This window comes from Bactrocera dorsalis, chromosome 3 (genome assembly GCF_023373825.1).
Source record: "Bactrocera dorsalis isolate Fly_Bdor chromosome 3, ASM2337382v1, whole genome shotgun sequence".
NCBI lineage: Eukaryota > Metazoa > Arthropoda > Insecta > Diptera > Tephritidae > Bactrocera > Bactrocera dorsalis.
Window position 1 is genome coordinate 91267270 of NC_064305.1, and position 22601 is coordinate 91289870.

Sequence of the window (22601 nt, forward strand, 5' to 3'; positions counted from 1 at the left end):
TTCGAATGAAGATCAAATGCCCTCAATGGCGCCCAGCAAGGCCCTGTATTCAGCTAGTACTGGTCTTTAGAGAGTCCGTGTTAAAGAGAGGGGGGCACATTAGACGTTAGTTAGTCGCGGTGCAAGCTTTAATATAATAATATTTCTATTCTAAGCATTATGAAATTCCCACCTGTTACCAAATTAATCAATTTTGGCAAGATAAGATAATCGAAAAGAAATTCCTGGAAGACTCACAACTTGCCATAACGCATCGTAAAATCATAAAATCATAAATTTTTACACTTGTTTAAAAAAATTGTTGTTGGATTACGTACAAAAATGATTAAGAAGTAATCAGTATAACGGGATAAAACTTTGCACTAATAATGCCGTTAGGGTATGCCTCCTTGTGACCAAAATTATCCAAATCCAACAAATACTGTTCTAGCCTCTAGGTACCGAATATTTGGACCCCAGTGCCTACAGTTGGATTTTTACCGAAAATATTGGTCAATGAGTGAGATTTATAATTAAAATTCAGAGAGAATCCTTTCCTGAGCACACAGACATACTCTCCTACAAATGGGTTGAATCGGATCAATACTTCCCTTAGCCCCAATATACCTAATATAAAGGTTTTCGAAGACCCCAGGCCTCATGTACCTAAAGGCACTTTCCTGGCTTTAATCCTTGCAAGTTGATAGATTAAGAAATCGCCTTCAATATTAATTGGACTAAACCCTTTCCATATCAAAATTATATTTGCTATTCAAAAATACTGACACACTCACATATGCGATTTCTTCCGAACCAAGAGTAAGCCCTGAGCTATTTCATAACTTGTAGAAATTGAAGCAAGCATTACGAATATCCGATGAACAAGGCCACAGAACACAGCAGCATAAACATACATACATATATATTTGGAAGTATGTATATATGTATGTATGTATGTACATTGTATGAATTGCAAAGTGCATCAAGTTTCCCGTTAAACCTTAACTGTGGTCAATTAAGGAATTTATATGCAAGTGTTGTTGTAACTGCTCAAGAAAACTAAATTTGTCAAAAAAATTAGTTATTTGTTGGCGAAATTAGAATAAGAATTTACTAAAATATATACTTACACACTTACTTTGCCGGTTGTTGCAATTAACCGTAAATACACATACAAATGTATATATGCACATATGCACTTCAACCTCCGAGTTCTCTTCGTTAGCCGCTCGCACATAGAAACCAAGAGCTTTTATTATGCATTTCTAATTACATATACACATACTTACATTCTTATGACTTCATGCGTTCCTCTCCCAAACTGATATCCACAAATGTGACTATAAAAGCCACTCCGCTTGGTAGGTGAATTCAGTCTCTTACGACCAGCAAGTGAATTATTATAGTAGCAGGAAGACATTCGCTAACAGCAATTGGCTTTGTTCGCTGCTATTAACAACAAAACATTAAACAACAACAAGCAAGAATTGTGCGTGAGTCATTTTAACTTTTCGTCTACGAAGTCTACACTTTTCCAAACAACAAAATGTCACAACCCGTCGTGCAAATGACAGCCGAACAGCTGCAGTCACTGATCGAATCGGTGCGCTTGGCAGCCGTTGCAGGTGCCAGCGCTGCTGCACCCGCCACTCTCCACAGCAAGGGCAGTTTCACCAACTGCACCAGTCGTTTTGGTGGGCAGCGCGATCACGAAGCCGTGGAGGAGTTCATCACTTCCATTGTGACCTACAAAGAAATCGAGTCAATCAGCGACGAAGATGCATTGAAGGGGCTGTCTTTGTTGTTCTACGGACTGGCGTCCACTTGGTGGCAGGGCGTGCGTAAAGAAGCGAAAACTTGGGGAGATGCCATTGCGTTGATTCGCGATCACTTCTCACCCACCAAACCCGCCTACCAGATTTACCTCGAAATCTTCGAGAATCAGCAACGCGACAATGTGCCCATCGACACATTTGTTTGTCAGAAGCGTGCGCTACTCGCACAACTGCCAGAGGGACGTCACGATGAGGAGACCGAATTGGATTTGGTTTATGGTTTGCTGAACATCAAGTACCGTAAGAATATTCTGCGCCAGGACCTTAAAACATTCCGTGAATTGCTGGAGAAGGGTCGTATAATCGAACACAATAACTTGGAGGTTGAAGCGGAGCAAAACGGGCCAATGCGTGGTTCGAAGCGCACCAAGCGTTGTACCCATTGCAACTTCCGTGGTCACACGTACGAGGAATGTCGCAAGCGAAAATCTTCGAACGAAGGCAACGAATAAGTAAAATAACACATTCCACTTCACCAGCTCCAAGAATTAACCAGACATTCACGCATACAACAAATCCAATGAAGACAACCTGCGCACAATACCAACAACCACAATGAAACAAATTGGACAATGATGTCACCAGCCGGTGAAGTCTCAGTCCGAGCAGCTTGCGTCGCAACCAAATCACTGAAGCAAAACTTTCGCTCTCATCAACGCTGAAGCTATGCAGCAGCGTCGAACTTTGGTCAATTTGGTATACAGCGGCAACAGCAGCAACAATACTACTAAGTCTTAGTATAAGTATAAGCATACATACATACATAAAGTTATTGCGAACTGAGTTGCTCACAGTTCTCTTCGATTCTAGTGGACGTTCTACATTGGAGGGCAAAGTTTTTGCCCAAAGATTGTTATAATTTCCAAAAGAGGAAAAGAGTGCAGTGGCTTCTCAGATTCGTCAAAATCATTCCACCGCACGCTGTGTCTAACACGGCTCCACATGGCTACGAACGCCATTAAATCACAAGTAGTGAAACCAAGAATTTTGAATCAAAGTCGGTTCTTCGGAACCATAGAACCGAGTCACGCATCTGATCAGCTATGCTTCAATAATATTGGGAGCAGTTTTCCTCGCTTGGAAATTCAGACAATATTCGAGTTTCCTTCTTCAATCGAAATTTGCATTGGTCTATTCCCTTGTTTTGTTCGAGTGGAAATTCGTGTGCATGCTGTAACGACTGTGATCTCCTCGGAGTCCCAGCTGTTCAACATGCATTAACGGATTTCGGCTTTTTCAAACGAGTGGCTTTGGCCTTTGTTTTTCGATCGAAGAATGAAATATTTCTTTTGTTGTTTGAATTTCTGAGTTTAGTGGCTCATTGCTCACTCTATGAACATGGGTGTGAAGATGAGTGACTCAAAACCCCGTTGCATTTGTCTGCGGTTGAGTGTGGTACAAACGTCTACGAGTGAGTGCTTGATTGGATCATACCTATGTATTTGTTTCATATGGTTTGGCTCAGATCGTCATCTGGTAGACTTTTGGTCCGGCATTTCGGTGTTGTTTCAAGAGTTTTATCAGTTCGGTGTGTTTCAGCTCATAGTTACAAATGCTAAGCTTTTCCTATTTTGCCTTCATCAAGAACTAGGCTTTTTATACTCTCTTACTCGCTCTCAAATGCGGCAAAAAACCAACCGTTTCACTAGGAAGTGCTGTCCGACATTTTGTATTCCGAATCAATATGTTGGGCTATACGATGGATATTGCTGTGTAGGCGGTTCCAACTTTTGTCAATCGCATTTCAGTGTGTATTCCTTCGGGTTTATGCATTGTGTGCGAGCGGTAACTGGTGGATCCAATGACACGGTTTTGTTCTCGCATAGTCCATATATGAATTCGGTTTGCAAGCGTGTTGACAGTAACTCCGAGTGCAACAAAAATAAAACTTGCTCTCGAGCAAATTTTATAAATATTATATATATTTGCCATATATATATATTTTATATATTTAAACAGTACTGGAAACAAATTGTACAACGATGGCTAGACTGTCGCCATTCGTACAATTGGCACGCCAAATTGATGATTTGCATGTCAAGCTAGTTGAAAAAACATTGACTTCAGCTTCAAGCGTATGGCTCGCCAATCAAAATGCATTCATGCATTTGCTCACTTAAAATGTCTAGATTTATCACTCATTTACCTCCGGAATGAGAAGATGATCTTAGCCTATGTAAAAACCTCAAATGTTTCTCATGTAACGTTGTTATCCGCAGTGTTGAATACCGTCATCACCTGAGTGGGAACTACCAACTAACCATTTGCCGAGAGCGCCGAATTTCGGAGGATCTGGCCCATAATTCGGTTTAAATGGGGTTGGTGGTCTCACCTGCTAATAATTTAGCAAAATCACTGCCTCATCAATATAAAATATCTGCTTTACATGAGAAATACTGCCTTAATGTTATACATTTGTACCTAAATCTTTGTAAATATTAGCAATAAGTTTTGCCTAAACATAAAAAAGAAAAAAACACAAAAAATCTCAGAGTCGAAAAAATAATACGACAAAACTAAAGCAAAATCAAATACAAAGAAAATCAAAACCTAAATCTTAACTGTGTCATTATTTTACAATCATAGGGGTAGTACTCCTCCAGAAAAATACTACAACTGTTTAGGGAACAAATATAGTAATGTGTACTTAATAAGCTGATCCTAATAGTCGATTGTTCCCATCAATACGAAATTACTCAACTTTGTTGTATCAGCGATCAGCGTTTAGAAAATATGATTTTTTTGTTAGTCCATAGTCATTCCTATTTAAGTTAATCTACAAAATTAGTGTGGTGGCTATGAGGTGTTAGCTGTACGTCTGTCATTGTGGAAAACACAAAAATCCTTGAGCTTATGACAGAAGCGGTGATAATTTACATAAAAAAAGAAGAAACGATAATTTCTGTTGCACCCAGGCTATATAATACAGAACTATGCCATAAAAGAACTTGATTTTGATAGGTCAGTATTTATGACAGCTATATGCATCAGTGGTCAGATCAACTCCTTCAAAGGTTGTAAGGTTTTCGTGGCTAATAACCCGTGCCAAATTTTATGAAGAAAGCTCTCTAAATACATACATAGGTTTTCATATAAGGACTGAACCGATCAGTTTGTATGACAGCCATATGTTATAGGCGGTTCCGACCTGACAAATGAGCAGTTTCTTATGGAGAAAATGATGTGTACAAAATTTCAAGTCGATGTCTGAAAAATTGGTGGGACTAGTTCGCATATATGGATAGACTTTGTGCTAAATCGACTCAGCTTGTGATGCTGATAATTCAGTATATTTTATAGGGACTTAGACGTTTCCTTCTAGGCTTTACAATCTTCGTTGCAAACTTAAAATTTACTGTTCAGGACTTGTATTCTAATTCCGGTCATGTAGTCCTAAGAAATAAACGGGTTAGAATTTAGACTAATTCGTAATTCGAATATGGAAACACTGTATTCTCAGGAATGAACGAAATATGGTTAGCTTATCTAATTGTTGACCTTAGCTTGCAAAAGACGCTCTCCATTTCGGTTATATGAGAGATATGTGATAAAGTCCGATGTCCGGTGTCCGATCTGACCAATTCCGACAAATGATCTGTAGAATCTCAAAGTGCACCCACATATTACTTTTTTTCAGATATGTATGTATATCAAAGACTGTGGAAGAAATTTTTATAGTCTTGAAAAATTACAATTCACTTAAAAAATCGAGCCAGTTTAGACCCATAGTCTCTTGGGCAAAAATGTTCAGAATGAGCCGTAGAACATTTCCCGCATACGCGATTCCTTCGTTTTTTTGGGCTCCCTGCAAATCAACCCGCTCTAATAAAAATACAATATGCGATGAAATTATTTTTTATTGTGCTGTGACGTACATATATATTTATTCAAAAGGGGACTCCTCAACAGTGTGTCAGAAGAGAAACGCCGATTGTGAATTTGATTGCCGACCTTAATATTGCATGGATGGGTGTGTAATTTCGCATACTCATATCTCTGTGTCTGTTTTACCTCACTTGAGCTAAAAAGCTCTTCCAAATTTTGGCCATTACTCAATTGTGAAATCATTTGGCTGTGAATCAAAAATGGATTACTCAAAATAGTAAAGGGTGATTTTTTAAGAGCTTGATAACTTTTTTTAAAAAAAAAACGCATAAAATTTGCAAAATCTCATCGGTTCTTTATTTGAAACGTTAGATTGGTTCATGACATTTACTTTTTGAAGATAATTTCATTTAAATGTTGACCGCGGCTGCGTCTTAGGTGGTCCATTCGGAAAGTCCAATTTTGGGCAACTTTTTCGAGAATTTCGGCCGGAATAGCCCGAATTTCTTCGGAAATGTTGTCTTCCAAAGCTGGAATAGTTGCTGGCTTATTTCTGTAGACTTTAGACTTGACGTAGCCCCACAAAAAATAGTCTAAAGGCGTTAAATCGCATGATCTTGGTGGCCAACTTACGGGTCCATTTCTTGAGATGAATTGTTGTCCGAAGTTTTCCCTCAAAATGGCCATAGAATCGCGAGCTGTGTGGCATGTAGCGCCATCTTGTTGAAACCACATGTCAACCAAGTTCAGTTCTTCCATTTTTGGCAACAAAAAGTTTGTTAGCATCGAACGATAGCGATCGCCATTCACCGTAACGTTGCGTCCAACAGCATCTTTGAAAAAATACGGTCCAATGATTCCACCAGCGTACAAACCACACCAAACAGTGCATTTTTCGGGATGCATGGGCAGTTCTTGAACGGCTTCTAGTTGCTCTTCACCCCAAATGCGGCAATTTTGCTTATTTACGTAGCCATTCAACCAGAAATGAGCCTCATCGCTGAACAAAACACGCGCGCGAAACACATTTCGAACCGAACACTGATTTTGGTAATAAAATTCAATGATTTGCAAGCGTTGCTCGTTAGTAAGTCTATTCATGATGAAATGTCAAAGCATACTGAGCATCTTTCTCTTTGACACCATGTCTGAAATCCCACGTGATCTGTCAAATACTAATGCATGAAAATCCTAACCTCAAAAAAATCACCCGTTACAAATAGTAAATATTTTTGTCAGTAGTCGTGAGCGAAAAAATGTGAAATGAAAGCCAAAAGCCGGTTGTTCTCTTTATGTTTTGAATCAGTTTGTATGTTTATATAAATAGTTATGTGTAAAAGTGCTTCATATTTGTTCAAACAACACCGACTCACAAGCAAATATATACAGTTATATATGTATGTAGGACAGATACACATATTTACAATTACAAATTCTAGTACGCTTCAGTCAACTAAGTAATATTCTCTCACGTTTGTCTCTCATTTACAAAACGAGCTTTTATTATATTTGTAAATGTATTTTCACAAGCTTGATGCACTTTTTCTCATAGTTATGAGTTGTTGCTGATATAAAAGAAATGTAGACACTTGATGCCGCATACACGAACTAGCAATTGTAGCGAGAAGACGCTGCCAACAATAAACATACAATAACTTATCAAAACATAGTAATTAACTCATTCATTTGAACCACCTAGAGTCATCTTCATAAAGCTTCATATTCCACCAAGTAAAATGTCACAACCCGTCGTACAAATGACAACCGAACAGCTGCAGTCACTGATCGAATCGGTGCGTTTGGCAGCCGTAGCGGGCTCTAGTGCTGCTGCACCCGCCACTGTACAAAGCAAGGGCAGTTTCACCAATTGTACCAGCCGTTTTGGTGGTCAGCGCCATCAGGAGGCCGTTGAGGAGTTCATAACTTCCATTGTGACCTACAAAGAAATCGAATCGATCAGCGACGATGATGCACTAAAGGGGCTGTCTTTGCTGTTCTACGGACTGGCGTCCACTTGGTGGCAGGGCGTACGCAAAGAAGCGAAAACTTGGGGAGATGCCATTGCGTTGATTCGCGATCACTTCTCACCCACCAAACCCGCCTACCAGATTTACCTCGAAATCTTCGAGAATCAGCAACGCGACAATGTGCCCATCGACACTTTTGTTTGTCAGAAGCGTGCGCTACTCGCACAACTGCCAGAGGGACGTCACAATGAGGAGACCGAATTGGATTTGGTTTATGGTTTGCTTAACATCAAATACCGTAAGAATATTCTGCGTCAGGACCTTAAAACATTCCGTGAGCTGTTGGAGAAGGGTCGTATTATCGAACACAATAGTTTGGAATCGGAAGCGGGCCAGCCTCGTCCAATGCGGGGAGTTAAGCGTGTACATCAAGGCCCAGTATTCGAGGTGCCACACCAGAGGAAGGCGAGTAAATACAGATATCGAGCTAATGTTGGAAATGCTAATACTGCGGCCCCACCGCCACAGCCGACCTCGTAAAATAATGCACTCAAGACAAAGTAACAAACTTTGCTGGATAAACTCTCATACATCTACATTACATACTACACTATTTCCTATAACACATAATATATGCATAATACACGTAGATAATCTAATTTGATAATTTTTTTCCTAATTAAAAATCTCACTGTTCCTCTTAATTCTACATGACGTATGCGTAATTTTCAATCCAATTTTTTTAATAATTCCACTCCATTCATTTTGGAATCTGGAATTAGTTAAGTTTCTCGGTGGAATTTTCAAAATATTTCGGATTTTGTAAACGTAAGAGTTCTGCTACTCCAAACGCTATTGCATTTCGTCCACCAAATCCATAAAATATGTTACTAAGATGTGTCTTCTAAAAATGCTTTTCAATTGGTGGAGTAGAGTCTAAGTCCCAAAGCTGATTATATCTGCTCTCAGCTTAAGGAGGGTATTATACTCGTGTATCATCAACTGGAAGCGAGTCAGCGTCAATCTAAACAGCCGACTGATTTACATACATATAGTATATCTCGCACATGCCTGTGTTTCCAATATTCTACTCAAGAGAAACCTTACGTTACTTACCATCCATCGATCGAGTATTTTCACACTTCTCCTACATACATACGCCCGTTTTTTTTTTTAGTTTTTATTTTGTTTGTTTTGTTTATATGGATTTATTAGTTAGTTAGAAGGAGATAGGTTTTACAGTGTTCTTAGCTCGTTGAAGTTCCGCATGCGAATTCCCACAGTACTCGATGCCAGCAGATCAGGCAATGTAAACGCGCAAAGCCGACTGTCTCTCTGACCATTAGACGATACAACCGAAATGTGGGCCAGTTGCTCCAGAGTATTATTTGGCGCGCTTTCGGTGACGGTACTAATTGGCCAGAGTCGCCGCTGGCACATTTTGTGGTAGTGTCATCGAATAGTGTGGGAATAGTACATGTGGAACTAAACAAGCTGGGGGTCCATGGCAGTCACAACATTTCTGGAGATACACATGTAAATGTTGTGACGAATCAGGGACCAAGGAAAGATGATGTTGCGATAGTTGACGTGCCATACATCTGACGCAGTGCAGGTCTGCTGTGCGACAGTTTGGCGTGCCAACGTCTGTACGAATGGCGAATGCCTAGCCATCGTTGTACTTATCTGAAGAAAGGCGCACCTGCAAGTGCCTAATTAAGTGTGTCACATATAAAATTGCTGTCCAAACTATTGCGCTCTCTACCCTTAACACATAATATAATATGACAGCGGTATTGACGATCACCGTTGCAGCTCTCGAATATACTACGTATACCCTACTTATGCATGTACGTCTGCTGTGAGATGCACATGTCAAGGCGAATATATGCAAGGTGGCAGCTGCAGAACAAGCTTCTTGACTGAACGCTAAAGTTCATGAATTAGTTTTCATTTCTAGCTGCTGCTCCCACCTTTTATGAAACGGCCTTGTCACACACGTATCTATACAAGAGAGGCCATGTAAACGCCAATCCCACTGCAATATCATCAGTATGCGTCTAACGGTAAAAGAGCGTAAAATTGTAGACAGCAATATGCAACGTTAGAGATCGATACATTCAGTTGCGAGCACCTGCGACCTGATAGATACCCAAAGGAAACTTCACAGGTATCTGCAGAGATGCAAGCCTCGACTGCTGAATGCAGCGAACTGTGAGTCGCAGGAGCATGTAGCCATTGAAATTTGTCACTGTTCTCAAGAGCATTGTTTACTTACTTTTTTCGATTACAACACACAAAACGGCAACTTTTCCTTATCATGGAAAACTGCGTCACCTCAGATAAATGCTGAGCCGCTGCGACCTTAACAACGATTGCAATTGCTCGGCACGCAGCTGAGTTGACGCCAAAAAACGATACGAAGTTAAAGCTGCAATTTTGTGTGCCGAATGGAAGAAGGTTGTACAGTAAAAAATACTCACTGAGACAAATGACGAACTATGGCTGATGCTCACGATGACTCATTTGTAGTGAACCTCTGGATATTGCTCTCCGAATTCAATTCTCCAGAAGTTCGTAATTATCGTAGGTCAATGCTGGCGTTCGTCGGCCAATTTGAGCCGTGAAGGTACGGCGTTTAAGCGCTTTTACGTTAGGTTGATTGATGATGGGTTCAAAATGTAACCAAATCCCTCTCCATTGAATCTTGCATAGTTTTTCGGGCAAAGTAAACGGCGCATCAACTGCTGCGTTGAATACTCTGCCCTCCGAACCAATAGCCCAATTCAATTCGAAAGGATTGGTAAACACTTTGTGTGATGTCGATGTGGATGCGGATGAGGGGTGAGTGTTGAAAGTGTGTTAGTTTACAAATGAATTGATAATTACTTATATACTATATACTGCGTTGGTGTGTGGTCTTACAGCTTGACTAAGATCTACTCATTGGTTCTCGTTCGCTTCGCTGGAACTGCTTCTGACTTCGCTAGTTTTGCCGTCGCTTTCGTTTTTGCGTTTTCGGCATTCGTCGTAAGTGTGTCCACGGAAGTTACAGTGGCTGCAGCGTTTGTTTCGCTTAGTGGCATGCAACAATTGCACTGTGTCGTACTCCAAGTTGTTGTGTTCAATGATACGACCCTTCTCCAATAACTCGCGGAAAGTTTTGATATCCAGTCGTTGTATATGCCGACGATATTTGATGTTCAATAAGCCGTAAACCAAATCCAGTTCGGTCTCCTCGTCATGACGATCCTCCGGTAGCTGTGCAAGTAGCGCACGCTTCCGACAGACAAAGGTGTCGATGGGAGTGCGTTCGTCCTGCTTTTTGTTAAAAATTTCCATGTATATTTGGTAGGCTGGTTTGGTGGGTGAGAAGTGTTGGCGGATCAGTGCGATGGCATCAGTCCATGTTTTGGCTTCTTTACGTACACCTTGCCACCATGTGGAGGCCATATCGTGCAGCAGCAGCGACAGTCCTTTGAGTGCATCTTCATCACTGATCGATTGCAACTCTTTATATGTGACAATCGCGGTGATAAACTCCTCGACGGCCTCGTGGTCGCGTTGTCCGCGGAAGTGGCTGGTGCAGTTGCTTAACGAGCCTTTGATGGTGGCGGCGGTGGATACGGTTTTTGCTGCATCGATAAGTGAATTTAATTGTTCGATAGACATTTGTATAACTGTTTGTCCGCTATTGTTTTCCATGCAAAATTTAATTTATTCTAAATTTTTCACTATTTAAATTTACGGTGTGCGGTCGATATGGCAGAATGGCAAGGACAAAGCCAGGGTATGTTGGCGAATGTCTTAATGCTTCCAAGCGCTTGGTCGTATGAGACTGAGGTTTACTTCACACTTCAGAGGTTTTTATAGTTGGGCGATGAAGCCAAAGTGTCGATGAAATAAGGAAAACAATTTGCGTGTAAACATTTGGTAATTCAGTATTAATACAGTATTACCCCATTTTTAAGGGCGCTATGTTAAGCGGATGTGTTCGCAAATATTTCTTGTTTGGGCAAAGACATCCTCATACATTTAATATTACTTATATTCAATTTCGCACACAACCGCTTCGTAGGTAGCCAATTGGGCGTGTGACCCGCGCTGCACTTTATTTAATGACATTGACTCTCCTCCGTGGCCTATTGACGCCTATATGTGCCATATTAACATATGTTGGAACATAGCCGAGCGCGTCCCGATCAACTTGCGCCATTTTGTAATACTTACATTTTTAAATTCATTATTCCACAATTCAAAGAGTTTTAGAATGGTATTGTAACAGTCCTGAATATGAGGTAATTAATTGAGGATTAATACCAAGGTACAAATAAAAGGCTTTTACGGGGACGACATTTTATTATATATATTTTTTTTTCAATAAAAGAACGCTTAGATAATTATATGGCCTGCAAAGTCATGGTACATTGTTTTGCTCTATAGATAATAGTATTCGTAGTTATGTAAGAAATTTTTAAGAATTTTGGTTGCATTTCTATACGGGGTTCACTGTAGCCTACGTCGTCGAGGGCGCTGCATACTGGGTAAATAAGAATTCGAGCCTTAATTGTGTGCCTAATGGATACAAAAAAAGGAATAAACTAAACATAAAAAGGTATATACAGTGGTGGTTAGTAATATTGGGTAGTCGAAAAAGTCTTTTCCTAATTCAAACTTCTTTTTCTCACATTTATGTCGTATTTTCGTACTTTTCGTCTCCTGTTACCATTCGCTTCAAAAATGATTTGATTTCATTTCGTTTCTGCAAAGAATCGCAGATGTTAATTCGGTCAATTAAATTTTTCACAGACAATTCAAATGGTACCCAATATTCGAGAAAGCACATGAGACGAACTGCATCTTGAACGCGTAAAACACCAGCCTTCGGTGATGGTGGTGAGAGCTTTATAAATTATAAGGCAAGAATACTACAAGTTTTAAGGGAAGTACTTCTCTAATTTATTGATCAGGAGAGAGCAGAGACGGGAATATTTTGATGCATCGTTGGGCACCTTAATTTAGTAATATCGCTGTTCCACCATTACACAGTAGATTTCTCGACCTAGACCCCACCAGAAACGCAAGAGTCTTCCCAATAAAACAAACGGTATTAAAAACTGGCGAAAAATATTTTAAGGGGTCGGTAGGGTAATCTGGCCTGTTTTTTCATAGAAATTTTTATTCTACAATAAAACTTTTTTCACGTATCATGAGGTATATAGTATTGTGGAGTGTATAAACAAAGTTTTTCGGAATTTTTTGATGACATCTGTGGGAGAAATGGCGGGTGAATGAGATGCGTTTTTTCACTGGCGGACACGATTTCTCATGTTTGGATCATCTGAAACACAAAAACCCAATTTATTCTTAAAAAGTACGTGAATGGCTATCGTCATGAAAAAATGTTGATAAATAAAAAAGTAATTAACTTTTTTTTTTAATTTTTCCCCATGGTTTTTTACGTAAATTTTGTCATAACATTGTCAATAAATTATAAAAAATATAGGGACGATAGCCAGGCGCTTTGTGAACATTAAAAAAAAAATAAACAAATCGGTTGAGTAGTTCGATCGGAATCATGTCCGCCAGTTTAAAAAAGGGTACTTTGAGAAAAAAGCGTTTAAAGTTTGAGGTGTGCACTCCGAGCGCTCCGAACGTCGAGCGGTTCTAATAACTGGATCCGCCACTGTACATACTTATGTATTACATATAGCAGCCTCTGTTGTTAGCATTCCTTATTCTCACCACTCAACGCTATAAATATGAATACGTGGATTTTTGGCAATTTGTGTTTAGAATACAAACCACTTTCAATTCCAAAAGTTGCAAAATGAGTTTATTTTTTCGTGTGAGTTTATATTATTTCGGGTATAAAAACAATTTCTTTGGAAAAATTGTAATACGAGTCTAGTTTTATTTTGCTCTCGTCCAATGCCCTTGATGGTGAGGCAAATTGATTTATGTGTTTTCTTTGGCATTTGGTATCGGGTGATTGCCACCGAAATCCAAATCCCGAAATCAATTTTGATGCAAGTTGTTATGGTAGAAGTGACATGTGTGGTTTGGATGCTTTCGAAGAGTGCTGATCTTAGAGGTTTAATATATGTACATAAGTATGTATGTATGTAAACCATATAACCTATAAACTATTAAAACTTTGTCAACAAAATTGAACGAAATCATTGCATGCTACTATAAGTAGATTTTTTCTATTTTCATGCATTCAAATGCGTAATTTCCTAGAATTTGACATACATATGTACATATCTACACGTTAAATGCATTGCAACGTTTAGATACTAATTGCAATGCTAAGTTTACGCACTCGCACACACATTGTTACGAAGCTCAATTTGATTGAATTTCACAAAATGTAGAAATCAAATAGATGTGCATATGTATGTATGTATGTCGAATATATGCATGTGGTTCCAAGAACTGCAAATATTTGTGTATACATAGGTAAGCTTAAAAACCGGTCAAGTGCAACATTTAGATATACAAGTGCATGTCAGTATGTATTTGCAATACAGAGGGCCTCTCAGTGAAACGTTTTGTGCTCTCGACGTTTTGCGCTGCAGCATGCGTTGAGTATGCAAATATATAAGAGGTAGATGAGCGCATCGAAGTTTAGTCTCAATTTAAATGCAACTAAGAGCAGTGCGAACTTGTGCCAACACCAACACCACTTAATATGTCCGCTGCGTAAAAAGCTCCTTACAACGCCAAGAGATTGCGAGACAACAACCATAACGAAAAATGACACAACAATCCACCATTCAGCTGACGACCGAGCAGCTGCAATTAATGCTGGACTCGGTGCGTTCTGCAGCCGTTGCAGCGGCCAATTGTGCCGCCCCAGCCACCGTGATGATGAGGGGCACGTTCATGTATTGCAACAGTCGTCTGGGCGATCAACATGATTCCGCTTATGTCGAGGAGTTTATACAATCGGTATTGGCTTACAAGGATATGGAGTCGATCAGCGATGAGGACGCGCTTAAAAGTATCGCCATACTGTTTTACGGCGAGGCTGCTCTATGGTGGCTAGGTGTGCGTGGGGCGAAGGAAGTACACACTTGGGACGAGGCAATCGCTTTGATTCGTGAACACTTCGCACCCGCCAAACAAGCTTATCAACTCTATATGGAGATCTTTGAGGAAAAGCAAGATGACGAAACAACCATTGGAACATTTGTCTGTCGGAAGCGTGCGCTACTCGCACAACTGCCCGAGAAGCGTCATAATGAGGAAACCGAGTTGGATGTGGTCTATGGTTTGCTGAATATGAAGTATCGGCGTCAAATATTACGTCAGGACGTTAAAACTTTCCGTGATTTACTTGAAAGAGGAAGAGCCGTTGAGCTTACTTGTAAGGAAGCCGAGTTGAAGAAACGTAAAAATAATTCCTAAATGGAGGAGTTTGAAAATATCCATCCTATCATCAGATCGCTTACTAATAGGCGATCAGCAAATCAATTCGTTGTAATTTGATCTTGAAATCCGATTCCATAAAAAATACGGGAACATGGAAAATTTTCTTTCTCAGAGTTAACGGAAGCGACATTGTAGCTCTCGGAAACAAGTATAGTCTTCGAAAATTATTTATAAACTGAGATCAGAATTCAGGGAACGATAGAGCTCCATTATGAAGGGTAGTTTCGAGTCATAAGTGGGAAATGATTTAAGGGGATCTAAGAAATGTACCTGAAATATATAAATATAGAAACTCATATATAATACGTTTTTATAAAGTAACGTTATTTCTTAGGGAAACTTCTGCGCAGCAATTACCTTAAGGGTTATGTAGACTTATTCTCTGAAAAAAAAACACTTTTTTTTGGAATTTTTTTACTTACACCAAATATCTAGTAAAATAAATATGTTTATACAAACAATGGTGATTTTACTAAAAAGTTGGATTTTTGAAAGTCTCTAAATTCTATTATTTTATCCCAAAAATGAACTTATGTTCCAAAGAATTTTTCTTCGTTCAAGGTCACATGATACTGAGTTGTATTTTGAAATTAATTGCAATCAAACATAACGGTTTAAAAATGGAACGAGATGGCGAGTTTATAACACACTTGGGCTTGGAGTTACACTTCCAACATTAATCCGTTTCTTAACGACAGCTATTTGCCAGCAGGTGGCGCGCTTGTGATTTTTTTAGTTCCAGCTGTTTGCAGGCAGTCCGGCAGCACTGCACACACCACCATTCAGTGTTCTCGAATTGCATTTGATTCAGTCTGACTTTTTCGAATATTTGGTGTGGATGTCTGGACGGAAAGTCGCGGTTGATTGAAGTGAAAAATTCGACTTTGTTCTGAAGAAATCTAAAGTTTTTTAAATGAAAGTGGCATATTGTATGGTCTTGCACAAATTCTTAGTTCAATAATTATTTTTGGATGAAGTTTTAAATACTGAAAAAAAGCCTTACAGTCTTCATTTTATTAATTGAAGTTGCGGATATTTCGCCAAAGTGTTTTTCGTCTGCAAAATTAGTTTTGTGCAAATAAATTGATAGAGTAGCACGGCGAGCGGCAATGGCGCTTGCGGCCGGCCTTAGTGGGAGTGAGATAAATATATAAATTGCGCAGGGCATTTGTTTATCAGTCCGAATTTTGTTTTTGTTTCACGTAAAAATCGCGTTTTGTTTATTCGAATCGGAAAAATACAACAATGAAAGGTCGAGCGAATGTGTGAATTGTTTAATAATAGTAAAATTGTTGGTGTAGTAGTGCGCGTCCAAAAGCCGGTAAAACAACAATTTCACTGTTTCCATTGAAGAAATGCCATCAAGTGATTTACAGTTCGTCTTCAATTAAGAATTAAGTTATTTTTCGAATATTAAACGCATGTGAATACGTACTTATGTGCAACTTCCCCTATTCCTTGCCTCAATGCGTCGCCAACGAATACACAATCAAAGCGTATTTGTAAAAGTGTAAAAAGTGCGAGAAAATGAAAAAATGCTACGTTGAGGCTGTGTGTTGCAAATGTTTGTTGGAAAATTCATGAAATAATGAGAACATTGGATATTCATCACAAGGATTAACTACAAAGAGGACACACATTGCAATTTAGACAAGTGACAGCGGGGTGCCAAATCGATTGTGCACCACCACAGGGAACGGAGACTACGCATAGTCCGAGTAGATGGTAAATATGTGGACTCGCCTGTCGACAGGCGTGCGGTCACGCAAATGGCAACAAACACACCAGTTACTGCAGCGGCTGCAGTTTCATGCAATCGTATTGGGAATTTTGGCTTCATTATTGCTGCAAGCGCATTCTTCAAATGCAAGTCAAGGTGAGTGAAAGTCTCAAAATACTGCATGACAGATTCCCCCGAATAAAAGCGGGGTAAGGTTATGTTCGAAAACCCAAGTAACTGTAAATAAACGGTGTATGTTTGAAAAATCCAAAAGCTTTTCGAAGTTGGACAGGAAATATTGTATTTGAAAGAATCTATAAATACGTGCTCTTAATTTTTTAAATACCAAAGTTTTCTTAATATTTGACTGATTTTTGTTCTATAAAATAAAATTTAGCAATAGTTTTTTAAATATGATTCTAAAGCAGATGCTCTCAAATAAATCGCCACTCTCAACTCCTATTCAATAACTCTTTGTTCTGACTTCTTGATCGACGGCATACCATAATTTTGGTTATATATTCCCGATTGTAAGACTCATTTATCATATCTCCTGCTTTTTGAGTTCTTTACTTTATGAGGGTATATTCTTGGCGTTAAATTCAAGCAAATTATTAGCGACGAATCATGCGTGCAACTGCTTGCATCCTTACATACATACATACTATGCCGTTGTCCATGGTCCGCCACGACTGAAAGCGCGCTAAAAAGCGGAAAGTCGCACTTCAGTGTATTTGCTCAAATTCAAATGTAGCGAGGCATTGGCAATTACAAGAAAATATTTCGCACATTTTATGGCAACAAGAAATACAACTTTGCAGAGCAAATACAAATTTACATACATACATACATACTGAAGGAATCTAATGGGACATTGAACAAATATTGAATTTACGGCAGAGCGAAGAGGCAACGCCGAGCAAAGCTAATTAGTCATAGCTGAAGGCACGAGTTCCAACGTGTAGCAGCCTTAGTATAACCATCAAATTGTTGAACAGTGTAATTAAGTGTATGAAACATGTGTGCATGTATTCAGTAAAAACCAAATATTCAAAGACATATGTACATACATATCCAAGTATCCACGCAATAATTTGTGCACCTTTGCTTCTAAGAGCTTCAGCTCATGAAGGTGCGATTTATGAGGCGTCTTTGTGTCTGCACAGAAAATCAAATATTAAAGTGCAAAAAAATGGAAAATAGTCGGGAAGGCAACTAAACTGTTTGTGGACGTGCGAAATTTCACATTGCCATTTCTACCTAAAAGCATGGCAAATACATAACGTCATATGCATTTGAAGATAAGATAACGATACGCAAATTTGTGAACTTACTCACCCAACTTTGGCCAACTAATTAAAACGTGGTTATGCATCATACATGAGACCAAATGTGGCTAGATATAAATGACAAGGATATTTCCCTCAACTAAAACTCATGTGATGTGCGATGTGGGTGGTTGTCAGCTAAATTAAGTCAAAACCCACGCTGCCGTTATTATGCATGCGTTATTTCACAATTGGTCTGGCCTTATCAACGCGCCGTAATCACCAAGTCCACAAGCAGCGTAATGCCTGTGAGCGCCTGCTCAAAAGCCAACTTCATGTGATTCCATTGAAAGCATTTCTACCTTTGCATATGGTCTCATATTTGAGCGCTTTTATAATGTGCCAAGCAATTTATTTTATTTCTTTTTAATTGGTGTTTTTCGATTTTCTTCTGGTTTACGATTTTGGGAGCGTTGTCGCGCCGAATCGATTGAAAAGTGTGTAGAAATGAAAAACAAACAAAATGTGGCCAACACCTTCAATGTGAATTGCTTCATTAACGTTTGCATTTTAATCTAAAATTTAAATCAAATATTTGATCGAGTGTCGGTGACACTCGACTGACTGACTGATACCCCCGAATGATAAACAGCGAACGATGGCGATGGAGTAAATTGTTTGACGCTCAGACGTTCACATTGACGGTGAATATGGTGAAATGACGAACTCGTTACGGCATGAACCACTGGAGGCAAACTGTGTCGTAACCAGCGTCATATTAGAAGTTATTGTGCGTCGTTTTTGTTTGAACACATTTTGATTTTAAAGCAAGTAAGATCTTGAAATTCATTGGAAATTTTAGTTTTTCAATTTATAGCACCAGCTGATGCTATATTTTCTTGAATAACAGTGCTTTAAATCTTATTTTTATGGGTAGCCCTTTTTTAGCTTCGTTCTAAAGTGGCCTTGACAGGCGTATACTCCTTCCAACACCATTTTTTTGATGATGATATTGAGAAATAATGGTTATGCTGTTGTTTATTAGAACGTATAACTTTATTTTGTTTATTTTATCGATAATTCTATGGTTGTATGTTATAAATAATTTATCAGCTATAATCTAACTTAGATAACTTAAGCGCTATCAGAAGTACAATACAAAAATTTAATTTGCAAAAACTTATTTTATGCAGAAAATAACTTAAAGTTTTGAGGTTAGAACTCTCGAATTGTAATTTCCAAAGCCTTGAAGAAGTTTCATAACTCTTACACTAAAATCATATTTTTTATAGTTATCATTTGGTTCAAAGTTTTTATTTTTTTTATCGCTTTTGCCATGCCAAATCCATCAATAATTAATCAACCATTGTTGAAATATAAACATTACTCCAGTATTCGTTCTTTTTCGTCTAATTGTTTTTATTTTAACAATTTATCAATCTAAAAAGAGTTGGTTTTGGAAAAAATTCACCTCGAGAGTTACTTGACGAAAAGCCCCACTAAAGCAAAACAATCGAAATGTATGTATGTATATTAGCAGATAAGTGCCGATAATAGAGCCACAAAAAGCATATTGACAACATTATTTGTTATCAGCAAATATTGTTAAGAGCGTTTCAGCGAATTTGCAATTACGCAAAAACTGCTTATATGATTTGTTTGCACGTGGGATGGTTCAGGTGTTGCTAAATATTAGGGTGTGCACCCGAAACTTATTGCACTGAACTTAGTACTATATTGGCTAGTGCCAAATTAGGTTGAAACCCATTGAAAACGACAGAAAAGATAACAAAAATTAAAGGAAAAATAATTTACGGGCATAACCTCAGATACGAAGAGAAAGGGGAGGACCGTGATTGCATTTTTAAGGGCTAAAAACGGTTTATATCGATTTACGGCAAAACCATGAGACCTATAGAAAGTAATTATATGGCAAAATTGTAGATAATGAAAAGATTAACAACTTTTGTATTAATATCTTTTTCACATAATTTCAAAATTTATTTATGTAATTCAAATATTAAAATAGTAAAATTTTTGTGTTTTTTATTTTTATCGCGTATAAAAAATAATTCTTTCACGAAATTTGGTGTAAACTTGTTTTCTTGTCTCCTGAAAATGCACTATTTTTTTATTTAAATTATTGGGAACTGTATGTAATATGTACCATTTTGGTCGACTACTTGTTGGCATTGATGGAAGACGAAGTCCTTTCTGTTGATCAGTTCTGGCTGTCCGTTTTCAATTGCTTGCTTCAATCTCATCAGTTGTTGACAGTAAAATGTAGAATCAATCGTTCGATCAGGCTGGCGCACCTCATAGTGAATGATTCCTTTCCAATCCCACCAAACACTCAGCATAACCTTTCGAGGCGTCAATCCTGGCTTTGCGACCATTTGTTGAGCTTCAACACGCTTGGATCAAGATCTTTTGTCGCACATTATTGTCGTGTTTGTTCAACTTTTCGTCTCCTGTTAACATTCGCTTCAGAAATGGTTCGATTTCATTTCGTTTCAGCAAAGAATCGCAGATGTTAATTCGGTCCATTGAATGTGTTACCCAAACATCGAGCTTCTTTTTGTATCCAGTCTTTTTAAATGGTTTAATGCTTATATGACGGTCCTGGTCAATCTTTTCCATAATTTCATCGAATTTTTCAACGATGGGTCGACCAGAGCGAGATGTATATTTCACATCGAAGTTTCCAGAACAGAAACGAGCGAACCATAAACTTTAAAAATTCCGTTGGTGGCTTGTGTGGCATTCTTCCCTTTTTGATACAAAAAAATCAAAATATAACGAATTTCTTCATTATTTTCACAAATTTTTGAAAAGCTGTAACTGTAAATGAAGCTTAAAATCTCACCTTTCCAACACTACATGATATGACACAATGTGATTAGTAGCACTGGAGATATACGACTGCAACAACATCTATGGACAAAATACGAAAAGACTTTTTCGACTACCAATATTTGTTCATCTTTTTTGACTTAATATCAGAAAAAAAATCTAATTTTCAATCGAAAATTCTCAAGTCGAAATACTATATATCCAGCAATATAATATATTTTATAATAAATGAGGAAAAATAAAAGATTTTTTATTTTTTTAGCTTTCTAGATAAATTTTATACCTTTTCAGCTAAACAAATTTGTATTCGGAATCTATACATAGTTTCATAATCTAAAACTACCGCTATAAACCAATAAAATAGCAAGATTGCATGATATCAAGAATAGTTTCCAAATTATAATAATTGCTAACTGTATTCAATACAGGGATGATTATGCTTACATACATTAAGTGGGTAATTAAACTCACACACGCTCACACACACCACATGCATACATTCTTATGTAAGTACATAAGGGCGTGTGTACATAAAGGGTACATATTTTCATAAAGTTTGATTGTTCTATCGAAATTCCTCAACACTTCCGCTTGACACAATGAAACCATAAGCGTTACTTTGCCTTATTTAATGAGACGAGGCGAGTAGTTACAAAACGACGAACTTGACAATTTTGAAACTAATTCACTTTGCCGGAATTTTGAGCGCATTATGTTTACGTGTTACCGAGCCTGGTGCCGAGCGAGGTGAGGAAAACAGCACAAAGCAGAAAGGAGAAAAGGCGCGCACGGACACCGGTTCGTACACACAATAACCGAGATAGGCACGCAACCCTTAAAATTCTACTAACTTTACGACAACAAACTTTTGCTTATATACTTTTTGTATATATATATACTTATTATGAATATCTAACATATATTGCCAACAACAAGAAAGTACTGTTTCTCCCGCAAGCTGCTTTAGCATACTTATTTGCTGGCCGGGTGTCAGACTTGAACTTGTGCACGCCACACGACCACTACCTATATCAACAACACCAACAACAGCCCTTGCCGTTACTCGCCCTCCTCAAGCAAGGGTGGCTCGTACACCGACAACCGACGAATGCCTACCCTTCGGTTGTGACTGAAATGGGTTGTGATAAATGCAAATGTGTCGGTTAAATTAAGCGTGTGGTATAAAATCAGATCGGCACACCTGAATATGTATGGATTTGCATACATTAAGAGATATGCGCAAGAATTATTATTATTTATGATTTACTAGCCGGTAGCCGGTAGCCGTTGAAATAAATTTCCATAAATATTTTCAGTACTTGCCTTACTCTCAAAAAAAAATGAAGGTAGCATTATTTACCATATGTGCCAGAAAATGCTAGGTTTTTGCATATGTCAAAAATATTTTTTTCTTCTCTTTAAAAGCGAGGAAAGCTCCACTGGACCGATCTCTTAACTATAACTCTATATAACCTTTCTTTTCAATATTTTCTTTTTGAACGGAATGTAAGTTTAAAACTAAAGACTTTGGTCAAGTGTCTAACTCTAGAAAAAGCCGAACTTCAGTATCCTTCAGAAGTAAATTTAATCGAAAACCGTCTAAACCCGTCCGGAAAATGTGGTTGGTTGATCATTTGTTGCATAACTTTACTTCTGATGCATGTAAAAGTTAAAAGAGATCTCGTCCATTCTTATTTTCATACATTTTTCATACATA

At 38.3% G+C, this 22601-nt stretch overlaps 5 protein-coding genes across 10 annotated transcripts in view; 4 read left to right on the forward strand and 1 right to left on the reverse strand.

Moving 5' to 3' along the window:
- Positions 1-1342: 1342 nt before the first annotated feature.
- Positions 1343-4369, forward strand: LOC115066471 (activity-regulated cytoskeleton associated protein 1). Its single transcript, XM_029552217.2, has one exon. It carries the CDS (start codon positions 1526-1528, stop codon positions 2264-2266), a length of 741 nt encoding a protein of 246 aa, XP_029408077.2. The 5' UTR covers positions 1343-1525; the 3' UTR covers positions 2267-4369.
- A 2882-nt stretch (positions 4370-7251) lies between these two features.
- Positions 7252-8320, forward strand: LOC105230524 (activity-regulated cytoskeleton associated protein 2-like). The gene has a single exon (XM_029552168.2). It carries the CDS (start codon positions 7376-7378, stop codon positions 8144-8146), a length of 771 nt encoding a protein of 256 aa, XP_029408028.2. The 5' UTR covers positions 7252-7375; the 3' UTR covers positions 8147-8320.
- A 434-nt stretch (positions 8321-8754) lies between these two features.
- LOC105230526 (activity-regulated cytoskeleton associated protein 2) lies at positions 8755-11456 on the reverse strand. Its single transcript, XM_011211317.3, has one exon. It carries the CDS (start codon positions 11309-11311, stop codon positions 10550-10552), a length of 762 nt encoding a protein of 253 aa, XP_011209619.2. The 5' UTR covers positions 11312-11456; the 3' UTR covers positions 8755-10549.
- A 2763-nt stretch (positions 11457-14219) lies between these two features.
- LOC105230527 (activity-regulated cytoskeleton associated protein 1) lies at positions 14220-15327 on the forward strand. The gene has a single exon (XM_011211318.4). It carries the CDS (start codon positions 14366-14368, stop codon positions 15017-15019), a length of 654 nt encoding a protein of 217 aa, XP_011209620.2. The 5' UTR covers positions 14220-14365; the 3' UTR covers positions 15020-15327.
- A 515-nt stretch (positions 15328-15842) lies between these two features.
- The window catches only part of LOC105230528 (netrin receptor DCC), a 142098-nt gene continuing 135339 nt past the window's right edge, over positions 15843-22601 (forward strand). For all 6 annotated transcript variants that reach the window (XM_011211319.4, XM_011211320.4, XM_011211321.4 and 3 more), the window contains exon 1: positions 15843-16919. In XM_011211319.4, the coding sequence (XP_011209621.2) occupies positions 16766-16919 (154 nt within the window). In that variant the 5' untranslated portion in view covers positions 15843-16765. The remainder of the gene's footprint in view (positions 16920-22601) is intronic.